At 45.3% G+C, this 20307-nt stretch overlaps 1 protein-coding gene across 4 annotated transcripts in view; it reads left to right on the top strand.

Annotated features, from left to right (window-relative positions):
* dcaf6 (ddb1 and cul4 associated factor 6) overlaps positions 1-20307 on the top strand; it is a 39643-nt gene that overhangs the window by 3959 nt on the left and 15377 nt on the right. For all 4 annotated transcript variants that reach the window (XM_012837569.2, XM_012837572.3, XM_012837573.2 and 1 more), the window contains exons 2-10: positions 2485-2546; positions 6964-7056; positions 8459-8644; positions 9927-10040; positions 11095-11230; positions 11668-11879; positions 17405-17498; positions 18386-18502; positions 19503-19952. In XM_012837569.2, the coding sequence (XP_012693023.2) occupies positions 2485-2546; positions 6964-7056; positions 8459-8644; positions 9927-10040; positions 11095-11230; positions 11668-11879; positions 17405-17498; positions 18386-18502; positions 19503-19952 (1464 nt within the window). The remainder of the gene's footprint in view (positions 1-2484; positions 2547-6963; positions 7057-8458; positions 8645-9926; positions 10041-11094; positions 11231-11667; positions 11880-17404; positions 17499-18385; positions 18503-19502; positions 19953-20307) is intronic.

Raw genomic sequence — 20307 nt, 5'->3', positions numbered from 1 at the left:
TTGTGGTAATGATTGTAGGGACGAAAAGGCCCTAGTATCTGTAATGGACACTGACTTGTGTTGTGATGCTTGTGAGGTATTCTGTATCCCCAACACTACTCAAAGCAAAGTCCTCTGTGGAACACGACACCTTGTCCCCAATACCACTGTCCAGATAGAAGTGGCAGAGCCTCTTGGCTGACATCAAAGCACACTTGCATAACAACCTTCGGGATTCCATCATGGATCCCCTGAACTCAGCATGTGTTCAGTTTCCTCGCTGACTAGTGACTCTGTCACTGGGGGGTAAATATGGAGTCTCCTTACGGGTAGTGTTGGTTTGCTGATAAAGTGGCTGTGGAGCTTGAGGAGTTGGCAAGTGCTGTTTTTAGATGCGCTGGTCGGCAAGGTATCAGAGCTGTCACTGCTAATGGATTGGGAATACACACATAAGTGGTTGCAGTCTGACTGGGGGAAAACAAACTGGTGGCAGGCAGTTACTCAGGTCCGGGACTAAATTTAGCCCTCCAGCTTCTGATATGGGTGGGTGGAGGAGGGGTTGCGTTGTAAGCAAGAAGAGAGGTCAGGAGCTTATCAGAGGTATTCAGATTTTGACTAGTCTAGAATGTTGTGTGTGTGTGTTTGTCTGTCTGTGTGTGTGTGTGTGTGTGTGTTTGTGTAAACTTTGTGTTTATCATTCCCGGTTTAAATATCATTCCCGGTTAAAAAATAACTTTAACTTCTGCTTCCTGTGCCTTCAGTAACAACATATGTGGTGGTGACACCTGTCTCTTTCAAACTCGACTTGTACAAAGCCTTTTTGATGAAGTTGCACTGGTGTCCATATAGTGTCCACAGCTGCTTTGGAGAGGGCTTGATGCCATTGACATTGGGCAAACTTGACAATCACAAAGTCATTTTCTCCTCATGTGATCTGGTGAGGGCACACCACCGAACCGAATGGAGGAGCATTATGAAGCCATAGGGCTCTTATATTAGGGTTACCACTTACTCTGAGGTAACTTACCCCGGTTTGGTTAGGTTAACTTAGCCAGGTTTGCCTCTAAACCACAGACTTGGAATATCCCCTGGTCACAGAGCTTCCCACTGAATGTTTAAACTATAAGAGAGTGGAGAATCCATGCTTTGGTCCCATCATAACCACAGCCACCTAGCGTGGCCACCTGTCAGTCTCATTACCTGTCATAGCATCGGCTGGAGCTGTGTCAGCATACAGAGGCAGTGATGCCTCACCCCACATGGTCAACAAAGGTGAACAACAGGCTCTGTGTGCAAACCATGGCAGTTTTATGATTATGTTCAACAGAGAAGCAAATGAATGGTTCTGTTTTTTTTTATTCAGTCCTTACCCCTTAAAGAGCGCCTTCTCTCCATGTTCAGACACATAGTTTTAATTTTGACTGACTGCCTGCCTGTGTCTGTTTTATGTAGTGAGTCCACTGAGTGAAGATTATGCCGGCTATTGTTGCTGTAATGGAATTGTGATTAGACAATGCATTTAACGTGGTTCTTGAATGATGCTGTCCTTGCGTCTGTTTTGGTGGGCCAGCCCCTGGGTTGGGCACAGGGTTTCACTGTAATTCTAGTGGAATTGTGGCAAGGTAATGTACTTTAGTTGGTGGTGTTTGGGGTCTGTACCTGTCTTTTCTGGGTGGTGGGTGAGGGCCTTCGGAGTTGTCAGTGAGGTCTGTGAGATTGATTCAACCATGAACTCTGAACTCTGTTCAGCCTAATCAAACAGGTGTCGTGGAGTAGGAATTGCTGCACGCCAGAGAGAAAGAATAGATTTTTTTTGACAAGAGGAAGGATGGCGAAATGGACCCGACTCCTCAGAAAATGTGGTGATGATGTCATGAATATTTCATCAAAAGTTTCATCAGTGAAGCGAAAAAAAGTTACAGTGAAGTTTGACATTGCGCACCTTTAGCTCATGCTTTCAACAATCATGCATTTTATTTCTCTCGACATGGATAGCGGCGATAGATAGATAGATAGATAGATAGATTACTTTATTGATCCCCAAAGGGAAATTGCAGAACAACACAGCAGGCAAGGAAAGCATAGGTTGGATTAATAATGTAGGCTACTGTCCACAATCGGTTGCTGCAGAGATGTATGTGACATTCAGTTTCGGGGCCTCTTGAGCGCAGTGCACTCCAGGATTGAAGACAGAACAGGATCGATCGATATGGAATGGAATCAAATAGGAAATGTCCATAAATTCTGTGTTTCTTGCCCAGAACACTTCTGGCGTGTCTCACCGCACACTGAAACGTTATTGGTAGGATATGAGAGGATGCTGGTGAGTGCATCCCTCTAACAAATGAAGGGTATGGATGGCAAAAATGACTAAAATGATTGCTTTCAGCAAAACACAGTGTGTATATTTTCTTAGTGTAATTAAAGGAAAGTCATGTAAAATCCCTGTCACCTGGTTTTCAGAGAAGTAAACTGCTTATTAACTTTTCATTTCTTTCCACACAGGGAGAAGGGAATTTGTCCAGCGCTTGAAGCTTGAAGCCATACTGAATGTACACGATGGCTGTGTGAGTATGAGAAACATGAATAAACACTGTTTTTTTTTAGCTGTAGCAGCTCTGTAAAAATCAGCCGTTCTGTAGTCATCTTTGTGCCTGGGAGTCCCATAATACTTCTGTATTTTTGTGTCTAAAAGAAGGAGTTAACTAGCAGTGTTTCTGCTGAACAAAGAACACCGCTTGTTTCCTACTGTTGAAATGAAAAGTGGCTAGTTCCTTATGGTTAATGATAATTTGCTAATAAAATAAGTCATTCTATGCTGCAGTGATTAGCAAAACTTTTTTAGGTGCCAACTGACATGATATAGAGCATATAATGATAGAATTAAGTTCAAAAGGGGTAAACTATCCCTTATTGTGTGAGTGTGTCATTTCTGTCTGAAGATTGCTGTGTCCTGCTCCTTATCTGTCGCCGTGTGAACGGTTTGTGTTGACTGACAGCAGACAGCAAGCATTACTGCCACTCTCCACGTTTACGCTGTGGAATGTGAGGCAGTCGTGCACACTGTCACTCTGACAACTGTTGCTAATGTTGCTAAAGCTGTTACTTTGTAAACCAAAAGTGGAGGGGGTTGTGTGTGTGTATGACCACCACATACATCTCCTACATACGCATATATATACCTACTGACTACTGCGCTCTCTTTTTCTCTTTTCATTGCACCCTCCACACCCTCACTTAGAACACTGGGTCAGTGAGATCTTTGATGCGGGCGTCTGTGTTGCTCAGCGCCTGCTTCTGAAGTACGCGAGCCCCGGCCGGTGCGTCGCTGCTCAGTGGAGTGGATAAGTGCCTGGCGACGTTTAAGCCTGAGGCAGTTGCTCCATTTTTTGTTTTTAATCCGTTGGGCCTTTCTGGAGCAGCTCTCATGTTGGTCCTCATAAGTCATCAGCATGTTATTGGTTCCCAGACTCAGACTGTATATGGTGGGCCTAGTGTCGGAGCTCCTGGAGTAAAGTCTTTTTTCTTTTTACTTAATTATTACCGTGCTGTGTTTTGGTAAGAGCTTGTATGAATCCCCCTGTCATTTTCACATTGCCACAAAGCAGTGTGCAAATCAGTGTGCAGCAGTGTACAAAACTCACGTTTTGCACCTTAGACAGGGCCAGCCCTGGTGCCACATTATTTAGCAGCATGTTGGATCCCAGACTGTGTGCATATGAGGTTCTGGGTAATGTCATAACACTGACTACCGGTAATGTCCTAGTTTCCTAACTACCAATGAAATATGCCCTCAAAGGACAGAAAATATTCACAACCTTCCATTTTGTATAGCATGGCACAGGTGGTACCTCACGCGGTGAGGTTCAGGTTGCCCTGCCAATGTCTCCCTACCTGTCCCTGCATGGAGCTAGTACTGGTGACAAAGTGATGTATAGTGGCATTGAAAGCAGTATATCTCCCCATCATCCATGGAATTAAGACCTGTGACCTAGTTGATGTTACCATGTCCATTCATGCTTTTCCATGTCTGAGCCTTACACACGAAAAAAATGGTGAAAGCTTGAAATCCCCTCAAGGTTGAAACCAGCAGATCATATAAGCATCTCATCTCCACCAAAACACGAAATGTTAAGGTCAATATATTTTTTTGAAATTTATTGTTTGGAGGATAACCCCTTGAGATGCAGCATCTCGTTTTCGAGGGGGTCCTCAAGACACAAGACAAAGACAAATACATGCACATTCAAACTCGCTCAAGTTCCCCCCCTCCCAGACCTCACCCACCCCACCGACTCCCTATTGAATACATATCGCGTTATTGAGAGGCATATATACACATATACATACATACACATATATATACATACATACATATATATGCACACATATATACACCAAACCTTCACCCATACATACGTACAGTATTTACTCATAAAAAAAAAGAAAGAAAATATACATCTTATATTATGGATTTTGAATATCGACAGCATTTATATTGAGAAGTGTTTTTGCCCACAGCCTGACACATGGGCGCTAACAGAAGGCAGCACATTCAGTGGTCCTGCTAGCCTGGGTCACCAAGAACACACTCACCACACACCCACCTGTGCCAACCTGGCATTCCACTGGCCACCGGCTGAGCAGGGTGTGGGCAGAGCTGGTTCATGTTTGGAAAAATGACTGGTTCATGTTTGGGGCAGATTGGTGATTTTATAGACGACTGTGTCCATAGCTGTGGTGAACGGGGAGGGGAGGTTAAAGCAAGCGTGTGTGTGCAGATAATATAAATATCAGGTCTTGCTCTATATATGCTAAGGGATGCCATCCCATAGTGGGTTTTTGTCAGGACGTGATGGACTCCAGTGATTAGCCTTACACAAGCCCACATGGCTCATGTTGTGTGTTTGTGTTTGTGTTTGTTTGGGGAAGAGGAGGACTTATGCCTGTGTGCAGGAAATTCTTTTTTTTAAACCACACGGTAAGATGGCTCGGGTGTCCTTTATCAGAGCCTGGAAGATAACCTTACAGTTTCCGACTCCTGACCTGGGACCTGCATTTCGAGTCGCTTCCAGCCGCTGCATTCTCCAGCCACTGACATCACTGACACAGTCTTATTTTAGCACATCATGCTTACGCGACATCCCCCCTCCCCCCAGTTTATGGATAATACCATCCCAGAGATGGCTTGGAAGTTTGAGAGGGGGGGGGGGGGGGGGGGGGGGGGTGGTGATGGAAAAATAGACTCGGAAGTCCAGGGGAGACCAGGAGAGCATAACACCACTTAATAGTGTTTTCAAAGCTGCTCATCTGTTCAGTGGAGTAAAGCAGAGAGCTAAAGAGCTACTGCCTGCGCAAAAGGGGATTAGACCATTCACAATGACGACGCAGAGCAGAGGGGAGGCAAGCAGAGTGGAGGTCAAACCAAATGGAATAGCATGGTAAAGCTCGTCGTTTCGGTCTTTAGTGCGCCGACGGGAGCCTCGGCAGCAGAGAAATGGGAGGAGAAGAGACAGTGTGGTGGCATGGCTGCCTGCTCGACTGAAGTTAATGAAATATTGATCGACGGTTCTCTTATAGGCAGAGGTTGCGTTAAGGGACACGGTTTCCCGCAAAGCAATCTGGTTCTCAGGCTCCGGTCCTTTACAGCTCCCCATGGCAACACTAGGTAGTTAACTTTCTGTTCCAAAACAATGTGGTCGCAGCATCCACTACCAGGGAGCAAGCAAAAAGCTACACATGTTCTAAGCATGTTCAAAGCAATGTTACAATTACATTTAGCTGTAATACATACTTTTATTCAAAGTGGTTGACTTTGTAAACTTTTAGAGCACTTCAACACATATATATATACACACACACACACACACACACACACACACACACACACACACATTTTGCTTTTTTATTTGAGTTCATAATACATAAGGACACAAATTTAGCAGATGCTTTTTTTGCTCAGACATGACTCAAACATGTGACTCAGTCGGCAGTAATTAAACCGCAGCAGAATCAATCTTATGGGTAAACACAGCACATTCTCCTCCAAATATGGTTACTTCCAGTTATGGATGAGCTGCAACAGTACTTTGCCAACTGTTCTGCTTTCATTTTTTCAATTGAACTATCCTGAGACCCCTAGTGACCATCTTATGCACATGACCCAAACTGCCAAATGTGAATACAAGAAATGGACATTTATAAGCAGACCCAGAGATTTGTTGTACAGGAGGCTGATACTTCACAAGCTTTGTTAAATAGGCTTCCTCTAGGGATGAATCAAAACAACAGCCTACTTCCAGGAACACTATGTTATTTCTCTCATCCATTATAACTATATCAGATCTGCACAAGGAGAACATTTGTCGTTTTACAAAACAGTTGGCGTGAATTGATACGGCAGATGGAAATATAGATGGCAAGTTTGTAGGTATAATGTCCACAATCTTGTTCTTTACAGAAATTACAGCCATTCAGTATATGGGGCATGAATGAATTCTATTACCTGATCTTGTCGATGGTGAATACAGAATTGTACAGAGGAATGAAATACCTGTTGTTAATACCTGAAGTCTGGCTTTGACTGAACATATTGATTTAGATATCCTTGTCAATTGAGGTATTTTGGAGAATGGTGTGACACAAAGAATGTTCCGCTGAGGAGATGCAAACTAATTTTCCCTGAGGTTTAAAGATTAAAGTGTAATCCCTGATAAAAAGTGAATGTTTATCGTTCCTCCATAGTTTGTGTGGTGTTGATTGTAAACATTAAAATCATTAGATCTTTGCATTTGCTTTTAGGCAAAGCAGCTGATGGCACAGGAAAGGCAATTGTTTCATCAGTGTTTTTGTGCCCTACGGGAATTAAATCTGTGACCCTCATATTGCAGCACAATGTGGCTCAACAAGTTCAGCTGAAGAGGAAACCACTGAACACTGAAGTAATCTTTTAAACTGTCTGTTTGTTGTTTGTCGTCTGAACAGGTCAATACCATATCCTGGAATGATACGGGAGAATACATCCTATCAGGTTCTGATGACACCAATTTAGTCATCACCAACCCTTACAACAGAAAGGCAAGTTTTTCTCTTCTCTATTCTCCCCATGTGTCACCCTTCAGGGTCTCAAGTCATCAGCCCATAACAGATCACGGCCTTTTGACATGACAGTCAAGTGAGGCTGCAGTTATTTGCCAAACTGTTGAAAAAGTGAAGAGTTTTATATCAAATGATAAGCATCTCTCTGTATATATCGCTCAGAACCTGGCAGGGAGGGCAGGAAGCTGCTGCAGGTTAGTCTCTGAGAAAGTTCCACTTCATCAGAAAGTGGCCACAAGGTGATTTTTGTGTTTATATGGCCATAAAATCTTCCATGACCTCTTTAGAGCCAGCCTGTCTTGTTACTGTGAGTTGCAGTCAGATGAAGGCCTGACAAGGCTATTTTCGTCCTCTATAACTTTGCCAGAGGACCAGACCCTAGCATTCTTCCGAAACCTTCTCTCAAGGCGTAGTATTTTTGCCCTATTGGGGTAACAGCTTGATTTACCCCTTTTGCTGTGTTGACACCGTCACTAAACAGTATACAGATGGGCAGTGTGGGATTTGTGGAGAAATCAGAAGGGGGGATGGTTTGAAACGTAAATCACGAACCACAGTGTGCTATGTAGTAGACTATAAAGCCTGTTAGGCTGTTTCTTGCAGCTGTTAAAGCATGCGCTAGCTGGCTTAAATAGATCAAGACCATGCATGGATCAAGGCCAATTCACCCAGGACCATCACAAACACCAGTGCGAGCGCTGCCAGTGATAGTTCATTTCTGGTTTTATTATTGATTGCACTTTAGACTATAGACTAGAGATAAATGAAAGGTTAAAATTAAAAAAATGTATTCTAGGTGTTCTATACAATATATTGGTAAAGTGGCATTCATCCCTATGAGTGGGGACACATTTTGTCCCCATCGGGGATACAAATAGTTCAGCAGTGGCAGGGATTTATACACAAGCCGGGGGGAAATCCCCCCCACCCCCCATCCCCAGCAAATGGGTTATAGTGCATTGTACCTAAAAGAGGATTGGACCAGGTCCCATCTTATTTTCAGTCTTATCTGTTGACACTCTGATGACCGTGAGGAGTACAGTTATATTTAGATTTAGGAGCTGATTCAATTTAGGCCTGGTGTTTGTGTTAGGAGTGGGTTAGGATCAAGTTATGGATTAGTTGACAGGCAGTTGAGAATTAGTGTTCCTGTATTTGACTGTACACAAAGTTGAGAATTAGTGCTAGTATGGTGTTTGATACATTGTCGACTGTTTGTTGAATGTTTCTTAAATGTAGTTACCTGTTGCAGATTTTTTTAAACTTTTATTTTTTGTAACAACTTATTAGTCCCATGACTCTTTGGCTCAATAACTAGTCTAATGTGATCTAGAACTTTCTCTGGTGCCACATTTCATCCTCCTCTCCTGTCGTCTCCCAGGTCAAGGCGACTATAAGGTCAGGGCACCGGGCGAACATCTTCAGCGCAAAGTTTATGCCACACACTAATGATCAGCAGATCGTGTCCTGCTCAGGAGATGGCATCATCTTCTACACCCACACAGAGAAGTGCCCTGACCTCAACCGGCAATGCCAATTCACCTGCCACTACGGCACAGCCTATGAGGTATGAGTCATCATGAGCAAAACCGAGTGAGATTCTTACGGAGGAACTAGCTAGACAGTATGCTACATTCCTTCTAGTGAAAAAAGGGTTAGGTTTGAATCATTAACAACAAATTAAAGATTAATAAGCTAATTATAATTTTAATAATATCCAAGAATGAATTGTATTCATTGCCCGTGTGTCCGTAATAATCAATGGCAGTGATTGAGAGTACGTCAGTAGGAAAGACTCTGTTCTTGTGGAGAATGAGATGAAGTACACCAACTGTGGAGACAGGTTGATGGACTGTCAGTAAAGATTAACGAGGATTCGAGGTCGTCGAAAAATGTGTGAAAATCTTGTGTGAAGCTTTTGCTTCAGGGAAGATATAAAATCAGTTGAAGATACACTAACGAGGAGAAAAGAAGGAGTACAGCTGTGTTAATACATCAGAAATGAGGTGCAGGTTTGGTCAGTGCCTGATTAGAATTCTGCTGAAAGCAGCGCAGAGGAAGTTTTATAACCCATTATAATTATTCATGCAAACTGCCTTAATATGCATAGCTGAGAACACTGCATGCTTTCCCATGCCGGACACAAGAGGCCTGTCTGTGAGCTTGATGGCTAAAGTGCTCGAGTGTCAGACTTTTAATGGCATGTGGGAGGTTCTCTGGCGCTCTCAAAAGCAGTAGTTTGGTGGCAGTTAAATGGCCCAGTGTTCTTGAAGTGACAGACAGACAGGAAGGTAAAAAGGCGATTTTGTGGCACAGTATATTGCCTCTGTCATAACACTGTTATGGTGTAAGCCGCAAGGGATGATGGGATAGCTGTAAGCACAGTGCCTCCTTTAATTGGCTGTTCAATCAAAGGACCATTTTGCTGAAATGTTGAAATGACCTTATTGGTGCAGGTTGTGCTTGCCTGTCTCTTTGTTTTTGTTTTACCCTTCAGACTCTGCCTTTGTCACAAATATGGACATATCATTATGTGATATATTATTATGTGATTTGTTCCCTTCTGGTCTCAGCAGCAGTGAGTCTTTAGGTCTCATCTGTTACCCTCTCTCATCCAAACTTGTCTTACAGTCTAATTTCATGTATACTCATAAAACCTTTTGTAGTCACGCACACACACACACATGCACACACACACACAGTCCCTACTCCCTGTATTTTGTGTTTGTGGCATCTTTCCATCGCACTTTTCACCTTTTTGTTTCTTGCTCTGTCCATCTATCTTTTCTATCCCTTACGCACTTCATTCCATTCCCTTTACTCTGTTTGTCCGTTCTCTCTCCCCGTAGATTATGACCGTACCCAACGACCCCTACACCTTCCTGTCGTGTGGAGAGGACGGCACGGTGCGGTGGTTTGACCTGCGCATGAAGACCAGCTGCACCAAAGAGGACTGTAAAGATGTAAGGACCACAGGAGGGCTATGGAGCCTGGGCTGTCAGATGTGCTGAGTGTCAGAGAGCTCGCCAAGCAGAAATAAGCTTTTTAACCAGCCACACCCTTATCACACACACTCCACTGCTCCAACAATGACAGTCAGGAAGCTTTAGTGTCTGTGCGTGCGTGCGTGTTTGTTTGTTTGTTTGCCGGATTATTTGTGTCTGAGAGGGTGAGAAGATGTATGGTGTTTGCGGTGGTGTTTGTGCAGGACAGTGTGGGTACAGGAAGTTTTCGGGAAGGCATACTTTTGTGTGTGTGTGTGTGTGTGTGTGTGTGTGTGTGTGTGTGTGTGTGTGTGTGTGTGTGAGAGAGAGAGAGAGTGTACAAGACCAGCTACACATGGCAGCCTTTATCAAAAGAGTGCATCTGGTGGAGTGTGCAGGACTGGGAGGGTGCTGTTGAGGTTTTCCATGAATATCTTTCTCACTGTGTGTGTGTGTGCAGTTGAATACATTTCTCCTGACCACATCATTATACACCCAAGCTATTGTTAAATGAATCCATTTCATTTTGTATTGTGCATGCAGTAGTGTGGGTAAAAAAAATTGAAATTGTTCATCTCATGCTCATTTTCAGTGTTCATAATTCTATCTATGGGGTCTGCTCAAATAGATTTGCACACTTCAGTGATCCAAAAACATACTTTTCTCATTCTGAATATCTCTTTTCACCCTCTGTCTGAAACGCCCCCAGCATTCAGTATTGTTATTGTCTGAAAAAGATAATTGCTTTCACATTTCTTACTAGGGAACTAGGGGAACATGTTGGTACATTATCTTGTGTGATCATCTATGCTTTATTACCCATTATTGATTGATGGTTGTTCCACCTATAGCCAATATGCTCTGATTTTAGCTGAGTAACACGTAAGACCTCTGTTCATTAAACTCCATTAGCTTTCTATCCTTAGCTTTTAATGTTTTTCTTCATTTGTGTTCCACTTCTTTTTTTGAGGTTGTAACTTCTCTTGTCCTCTCTCTCTCTCTCTCTCTCTCTCTCTCTCCATTCTTTAACTAGGACATTTTGATAAATTGCCGCAGGGCTGCTACCTCGATATCCATCTGCCCCCTTGTCCCCTACTACCTGGCCGTCGGCTGCTCCGACAGCTCAGTAAGGATTTACGACAGAAGAATGCTTGGCACAAGAGCTACGGGTAGGTCCAGCGTCGCTTAACTGCAACTACCAGCTCTAGGTTTCAGTTTGTCTGGTAACATTTTGGTGGTATTTACTGCTGTGACTTTTCGAACAAATGAATGGACGGATGGATGAATGGTTGAGAGATGGAGAGAAGGATGTACAGATTTAAGTTTTAACTGATACAATCCTGTTGTGATTTAGGATTTTCAGTGTTTTTTTAGTTTTTAGTGTGGTGTTCTCAGCACTTTGAAGCCTACTTGTGTCTTGATATGTTTACATGCAGTCATTTAGTAGAGTAGATCCATTTAGCCAAAAGACTTGTCTTCACCAAGTACACACTCGTGATACATGTGCATTTTAGTGTATATTAGCGCGTTGTGAGTATATTATTTCATTTTATTTATTTTACTCTTCATTTGTTTTTAAATAAAGCATGTGCTTTCCACTCTGCAGGTAACTATATGGGACGGGGCACGACGGGTCTCTGTGTGCGATTTGTCCCTGCCCACCTCTCCAACAAGTCGTGTCGTGTGACATCGCTGTGCTACAGCGGTGATGGGCAGGAAGTCCTGGTCAGCTACTCGTCGGACTACATCTACCTGTTTGACCCCAAAGACGACCAGGCCCGCGAGCTCAAGGGGCCATCAGAAGAGAGGAGGGAGGAGGTGAGGGAGCCCAATGTCCAGGCCTCATTTCAGCCCATGTTTGACTACTTGGAAGTCATTCCAGTGGCTGCCATTTTGGCTCATACACAGTTGCCTAGACAAATGTTTGAGTACTTGGCAATGCTTGGCTCAGTCCACAGGACCTAGTCTAGACCAAATGTAAATGTGACTTGTCTCTCCTCACTGCTCTGTACATAGATGTACGGCAAGGAGATGCTGCTGTTGTAAATTTGTATTACTGGAAACAAGTTAGAAAACCGAACTTGAACAAAAAAAAAAAACCCCACTGGTATTTACAAGAAATGTGTACTTGATTGGGAAGAACCATAGGGGACCCATCCGTAGGACAGTTATAAGCTGAGTACACCTTAAAAGCATTGATTTCCCTTGTGCACACTATCAGGTTCAATCACAATTAGTCCAGTCCAGTGACTGTGTCAGGAGTCTCAGATATCTGAGTGAGTGTATGAAGCTCCAGTGCCCAGTAGGTAGCAGTGAAGTCATTATCCAGTCATCATACAATGTAATGAGATTCCTACTGGCAGTGTTGAAAGCACTCTGAGATTTCCTTGGCCGGGAGTTGAGAAAGCCGTCAGAGATAACGTGCTGTAAATTGCTCGATGTACTTAACAGTAGTGTTGGACGTGTAGTCAGATCGCACTGCCTGTCCTCACCGGAGCGCTCCGCATCTACTCTGTAGCTTGGCCGCGGGCCACCGCGTGTTGTCATACAACCATAATTGAGCAGTATTGAGTTTGGCTCAGGGCAGCCGCCAGGGTACGGGGGTGGGGGGAGTCGTGTCTGTGTTGTGCGCTCTGGCTTCAGTGCCAGACTGATTACAATGGAGATCAGATCTGTGCATAGGCGAGACGCGTCTGGCATACTGTGTGTTGCATAGGCGAGACGCGTCTGGCATAGTGTGTGTTGCATAGGCGAGACGCGTCTGGCATAGTGTGTTTTGCATAGGCGAGACGCGTCTGGCATAGAGTGTGTTGCATAGGCGAGACGCGTCTGGCATAGTGTGTGTTGCATAGGCGAGACGCGTCTGGCATAGAGTGTGTTGCTGTGCGCTTTTGGAGATGCAGTGACGTGTGGTGGGGGAGTAGGGAGGGGCTGGCTTTATGGCCGAAATAGATTGAGCCCGTAGGCACACACACACACACACACACACACACACACACACACACACACACACACACACACACACACACACACACAGATGTTAACAGGTCTCTTGTTCCCAATCTTGCCATCTCTCCAGCTCTCTCATGCTCCCTCTCTCTCTCTCTCTCCCTCTCCCTCCCCCCCCCCCCCCCCCTCTCAAAAACGCACATACACACACACACACTCATGCACATATTCTCTTATTCACGGGTAGATGGGTACTCCCCGTAAACAGTGCAGATGGGATGTTGAGTTGTTTTGGCAACTTGAGTGAAGTACTCTCCGGGTCCCTCTTATAAAGCCATCGAGAGAGAGGGGTGACCCTGAATAACCAGAGAGAGAGAGAGAGAGAGAGAGAGAGAGAGAGAGAGAGAGAGAGAGAGAGAGAGAGAGAGAGAGAGAGAGAGAGAGAGAGAGAGAAGAGAGAGAGAGAGAGAGAGAGAGAGAGAGAGAGAGAGAGAGAGAGAGAGAGAGAGAGAGAGAGAGAGAGAGAGAGAGAGAGAGAGAGAGAGAGAGAGAGAGAGAGAGAGAGAGAGAGAGAGAGAGAGAGAGAGAGAGAGAGAGAGAGAGAGAACGAACTGAGGGAGTGGAGGGAAGGATCATACTATGACAGACCGAACATAGTAGATAACAAGGAGGGGGAGAGAAATACACATACGCATAAACAATTTGAATGACACAGAGCACAACAATGTAGGAGTGCACTGAAGAGTTACTGTGGGAAGTGGAGGGCAGAAGTGAGGCTGAGAGAGAGTCGAGAGAGAGACGGAGAAATGGAGGCTGAGAGCGAGAGAGAGTGAGAGCGAGAGCCTGGCTGCCCCCTCTCTGCCATAATGACTGTCCTGGGCCGGGAGGTGCCCATCAGTCTCTTTCTGCCTGTGGATGGCACAGATGAAGCACTCCTGTGCCACCCACTGCTCTTGGTTCAGTCTCTCCCTCCCTCCCCTCTCCATAGCGCTCTCTCTCTCTCCCTCCCTCCCCTCCTCCCCATAGCTCTCTCTCTCTCCCTCCCTCCCCTTCTCCCCATAGCTCTCTCTCTCTCTCCCTCCCTCCCCTTCCCCTCCCACACACACAGCTCTATCTCTCTCTACCTGCCTGAAAGGTAGCTGGGCTGCTGTCAGCCTGTTGCAAAGGCCACCCGATCTAGCTCTGACGCGGTGCTGATTGGGTTTGCTGCAGTGAATACCTGTTATAAGTTTAGTCCTGATTCATGACATACAGTCATAGCTCGTGTGTACATACGTGAAATGTCTACGTCTAGATGCTACACGTGCAGTGGATATCTACATATGCAGCCACACACATGTAACGCCACACTGGCAAGTACATTCTGGAACACACACACTCGGTTCACAAGGAACGCAGGGGGATTTGAGGTTGGAGTGCAGAGAGAGGTTGTGTGTGTGTGTGTGTGTGTGTGTGTGTGTGTGTGTGTGTGTGTGTGTGTGTGTGTGTGTGTGTGTGTGTGTGTGTGTGTGTGTGTGTGTGTGTGTGTGTGTGTGTGTGTGTGTGTGTGTGTGTGTGTGTGTGTGTGTGTGTGTGTGTGTGTGTGTGGTTGAGAAATGTGCTGGATCACTGCTCCAGTCCCTCAGCTGTCGCACGATGTGTTCAGCTGTGTCTGGACCCCCCCCCCCCCACTGTGTGCTCACATTCCTTTCCAAATACAGCCTCACATGCTGCCCCCTTCACCCCCCAGGGATGGAAATAGCCAGGGAGCCATGGGCAGCACAGAGGGGGAACAGAGAACACTGCCTGCCTCTTTCTCATTATCTCCATCTTCTCTACCTTCTCCACCCTCTCTCTTCTTCTCCACCCTCTCTCTTCTTCTCCACCCTCTCTCTTCTTCTCTACCTTCTCTCTTCTTCTCCACCCTCTCCACCCTCTCTCTTCTTCTCTCTTCTTCTCCACCCTCTCTCTTCTTCTCCACCCTCTCTCTTCTTCAGCATCCAGGCCTACTTCATCACGGTTGCTATAGAGAGACATTAATAACCCTTATTTGTTTGAGTTATTTGTTTAGAGTGGAGACTCAGGGAGTAGCTGTATGATAAACATTCAGGGTGCGATAGCCATGCAACTACATATTACGCTGTGATATAGTGGCACAATCTGAAACCCAATCTGGAGCCTTTTGTGTGTGTGCGTGTGTATATGTGGGTATATATGTGCGTGCGCGTGTGTGTGCGTGTGTATGTACTTACTTTTTTTTATGCATCATTTACATTTTATGCACATTACAAATATTTCATATTTCCTTGTCGTGATCTAGCCTTCTGTCATCACGGTGTCTCATTAAATAGTAGAGGATGGAAAGGATATTTCAGCAGGCTCCATCACATGCTATCAGCCCACCTGCATTGAACCTGCGTGAGTCAGAGGAAAAGAGGAGGAAGAAGGGTCACTTTTACTCAGTTCAAGTGCACAATATTGTAAAAAAAAAACTGAACTGAACCTTTTTGTTGTTTTTGTTGAAATATGAAGGTGTTTTGAGGGGTTTGCAGAGTTCTCTGTCAATGGTTGGGGGTGTTTTGAATTGTATTCATAGTTTGTTGCGTAACCAATCCAAAGGTGTTTCAGAGATGCATGAAAGATGAGCACAGATTACATTAGCCTACGCATTACATACCTATTGACATACTGCACTATCTTGGTAACTCTTCGGGTAGATAGACTTTAGATGCGGAAAACAAAGTCAGTAAATCCCGACCCTAGCCCTTACCATATTATTATCATCATGCTTTAACTGCCCTAAATGTCTTCCTCAGTGTCTGTGGAGTATCATTAGACACAAATACAGGGCATTGAAAAACAAAGTGGGTCAGACATCTCTGAGTTGCGTCAATACGGGAAAGGAAGCAATAAATAGTCCTTATTTTCCCCTTCTTTTTCTTCACCTTGTGTCTGGCTTATGGATGTAGGGTGAGACTTGGGGGTCCTTGCCCTCGTGAGTGCTTTGGAAATCTGATCTGGGGTGCATGAGGAGGGTGTTTATTTCCAGAGAGAGAGACAGAGAGGACGATAGAAAGCGAAAAAGAGAAAGAGAGAGAAGGATATGGAGAGAGAGACAGGTGCAGAGAGAGAGAAGGAGATTGATAGAGAGAGAGCGAGAGAGAGAGACAGCTGCAGAAAGAAGAGAGATAGACAGAAAGAAGCAAAGACATGGAGAGAGAGAGAGAGAGAGAGAGAGAGAGAGAGAGAGATATAGAAAGGGGGAGGGATAGAAAGGGTACACAGTGATCCAGAAAGGTGCTGTGTGACTGTGGCACGTGGCAGGCGGGAGGGAGGGAGGGAGGCAGGCTCACGTTCTTGGGCTGTGTCTCACATCGCTCCCTGGCCCCCTTGCTCTCTCACCGTGTGTTAGGGACCTGGACGCTGGGCTGGTTGAGGTTTGTTGGGCATACAGAGGATAAAATCTGGACTGGTAGGAGGAGGGCTGAATGGCCTGTGGCCTAAAAACAGCTACTGTCCTTGAGCCCTGAAGCGAAGCCCTTAAGCCAACGACTCTTTTGGGGTCTCTGCTACTCATCTCTCTCTCTCGCTCTCTCTCTCTCTCGCTCTCTCTCGCTCTCTCTCTCTCTCTGCTTACAGCTGATCTCTCTGTCTCCCCTGCAAGGGCGTTACTGAGAGAAAAATAGTAGACCTTTGGTGATTACGGTTTAACACCCCTCACTACATTAGAGAGAGTGAGGGAGAGACAGTGTGTGTGTGTGGGTGAGTGTGTGTAATTCTCATGCAATGCAGCTATTGATCACACCTGTGCATTCACATCATCTATGTGAGACAGGTCAAAACTGAAAACTATTTAAAATTAATTCTTCTCCGAATTGCTTTTGAAGCCAAGTTCTGTGCATCAGTAATATTTTCAAAGCAGCCACACTAGTGTTTGTCTAGCATGAGTAGTTCATCTATTAGCAGGTCAGGATTGCTCATAAATTCCTATAGTTCCTGTAGCCTCATTAATGCACTCCTCAATGCTGACGTTGATCCCTAGGCTGATATTGTGCACTGCTGAAGTGTGTGTGTGTGTGTGTCTTTTGGAGGAGAATTGAATGTTGTATAGATTAAAGGCTTTGTTCCAAATGGCTCACTCGTTCCTGATCTTCAGGGCGCTGGAAGGGCATACTGAAAGGGAGCTGGATATGGGGGTGGAGGGGTTGGAGGGGGGATCGTGGGGGAGCAGGGATTTTGGGACCCACTGTGGGATGCAGATGAAAGTGAAAGCGGTGGTGTTGAGGATTGTCACGGGGGGAGAGAGGACTGCTGGGGCAATAGGGTTATTTCTGACACCAACCACCCCCTTGTGTGAGTATGTGTTTGTCTGACAGGGTGTTGACGTGTGTTTGTGTGTCTGTGTGTGTCTACAGCTGAGGCAGCCTCCAGTTAAACGGTTGCGTCTGAGAGGAGACTGGTCGGACACGGGACCTCGTGCTCGTCCGGAGAGTGAGAGAGAGCGGGATGGTAAGTGGAGAAGTGTTGTCAAACACACACGCACACACACACAGACACACACACGGAAACTGTCCCTCTGACAGATACATACACGATCCTGAGGTCCTACTGAGTTTAATTAATACACAAACTTTCACCTCGGACTGGAGTTGTGTATGTAAACTTTTTGTAATGTGCAATCCCTCATTTTCTCACTCACACTCAATCACATGTCGGCAGCCATCAATGTCTCTGTGTTCGTTGCCTCAATTTCTCTGCGACTGATAACTCCTCCCGACCCTTTTTTTATTTCAAGACTGACTCTCTCACACACACACACACACACACACACTCACACACTCACATACCTACACACTCACATACCTACACACTCACACACTCACACACACACACACACACTCCGTCTAAGTCGTGTCTAACCGTGTCCTGGAGTGTACCCTCTTCTGAAGAAAAACTTTCCGTCTGAGCTAATCTCTCCCATCTCTTTAATAATAAGTGCTGAGGCCATCACTCCCTCCCTCACACGGTGAGCCTCTAATCTTCGTCTCCAGAGAGGACTCTGCATGTTAACGAGGCCTTGCCCATACACAGGGACCCCTGTGAAGTCAGATTAGCTTCTGGATTTGCAAATAAATGTCACCCGACTCACAAACATATTTCATGGTTCACAAATAAAGGCCACGCAATTCACAGATGCGTTCGTGAGTCACAAATGAATAGCATGTGATTCACTCATTATTTTGTGAATCACATAGAACTGTCACACGATTCATAAATGTAAACACTGTTACATTTATTTACAGACTGACGAATGTGTATTTATTAGTGTGTTAGTGTTGCTGTGAAGGGGTCCGTTTGGGCAGGCTTGTGGTCCTCATGTGTGTCTTCCTCCTCAGGGGAGCAAAGCCCGAACGTGTCCCTGATGCAGAGGATGTCTGACATGCTGTCGCGCTGGTTCGAGGAGGCCAGTGAGGCCCAGAGCAGTAGAGGGCGCTCTCAAGCCCGACCCAGAGGTAAAGATCTAAGCCTAACACCACAGAGCAAACACGTGCACTACTGCTGCATCACTACCAAAGGACCACTACACACTGTACTGATTTAATATGGCTTGACTTTATATTAACTGTCCAGTGGCATCATTTATGTAATATGTAATACATTGAGAACTGCCAAGTTTTTTTTTAATTAGTACATTACTTACATTAAGTAATTAAAAGATGTTTGCTGTAGGTATGTGGCTAGAGTTACATATGAGATTATGTTACGTACATACATGAGACATACATGCTATTAGTATTGGTTTGAACAGTATGGATTCCTAAATCAATTCCTAAAACTTTTATTTGTGAAGCCAGTTGGAGTCAGAAGTGTCTATTGATCGTCAGCACTTTGACAGGGCTCCCACAGTCATGGAAATTCTGGAAAAGTCATGGGATATTAAATGAACATTTTCCAGGCCTGGAAAACGTTGAATGTTTTGGAATTCGTGAAATTAGATTTTGTCGTATGGATGTCTAATTAAATTGATTATGTTAATGTGCTCTTTCGTTGGGTGAATTTCTGCAGTCTGATACAGTTTCCACTTGAATTGACGTTGGCCTAATTAGCCTATTCGAAAAGGGATGGAAAAGGTTGTTTTATTTTAATTCAATAAATAGGCCCAACTAGTGGAGTAAATTACCCACACTTGTAGGTTGTGAAAGGTCATAGAAATTTCATGAAGGGTCCTTTAAAAGTCATGGAAAAGTTTTCAAATGTTGCCAGTGAAAAAGGCTGGCAACCCTGCTTTGAACAGAGGATAAAGTAGTGTTTACATAACATGCACAATTCATTTAGTTCCCAGTGGCAGATTAAATACTTTTAGATGAGATTAATTCTCTGACCTAAGGCTAGTCTGGCCACACTTCCCTCAGGAGAAATAATAGATAGATTGATTGATTGATTGATTGAATAATATATTGCTGGCAGTCGGCAGGCAGTTTGGATCAGAGTGTTTCTCTCTTCTCGTCACAGGCACTTCTGCCCGGCCAGAGGTTGGAGAGGCTGCGTCTGCTGCCCCAACCCCAGGTCCCCAGGCTGCAGAGGGGGCAGTCGACATGGACAGCCCTTCTGCTGCCTCCGCCACAGCTGCCCCTTCTACTGCCCCTACCCCATCAACCTCTTCTCCTGCACCTGTTACTGCCCCTGCCCCTGCATCAGCCCCGACGGAACCCGTCCCAGAATCCACCGCAGCCTCCACTTCCTCCTCAGGTTCCTCCTCCACGGTCACAGCCCCACCCCCTTCCACCTCATCCTCCAATGAGGCCGCGGCGTCCTCTTCCTTGTTGTTGTCCTGTCCGGACTCGGAACAGAAGAGCCAGGCAGAGGCGGAGGCTGAAGCCACGCCCACTGCCACGTCCACTGCCACGTCCACACCCACATCCACACTCACACCTACCGCCCTTCCGGAGGCTGTCCTCTCAGGTAACAAACAGACACACTCACACACACACACTCTCTCACACACACACACACACACACACAGAGAGACACAGTCTGCACACACCACACACAAACATAATACTCTTCTACATACCCAAATGACACTTTGTGAGCAAAGCTTCTGTTCGCTACATGCTTTCCAAGTGTATAGAGCAGATTGAAACATTGCACCTCCAGCAACTATATCGGTGTGAGGGTAGTTGGTAGCTGTAGCGCATATCCCTCACAAAGACCTTACTGGGAGTTTGACTATCTCATTTAGAATGTGAGAGACGGAGAGAGAGAGAGACAGACAGAGAGAGGGAGGGAGAGAGACGGAGAGAGCGAGAAACGGAGA

Source organism: Clupea harengus, chromosome 2 (genome assembly GCF_900700415.2).
Source record: "Clupea harengus chromosome 2, Ch_v2.0.2, whole genome shotgun sequence".
NCBI lineage: Eukaryota > Metazoa > Chordata > Actinopteri > Clupeiformes > Clupeidae > Clupea > Clupea harengus.
The sequence above is the reverse complement of the archived record's forward strand: the minus strand, read 5'-3'. Positions and strand labels throughout refer to the sequence as shown.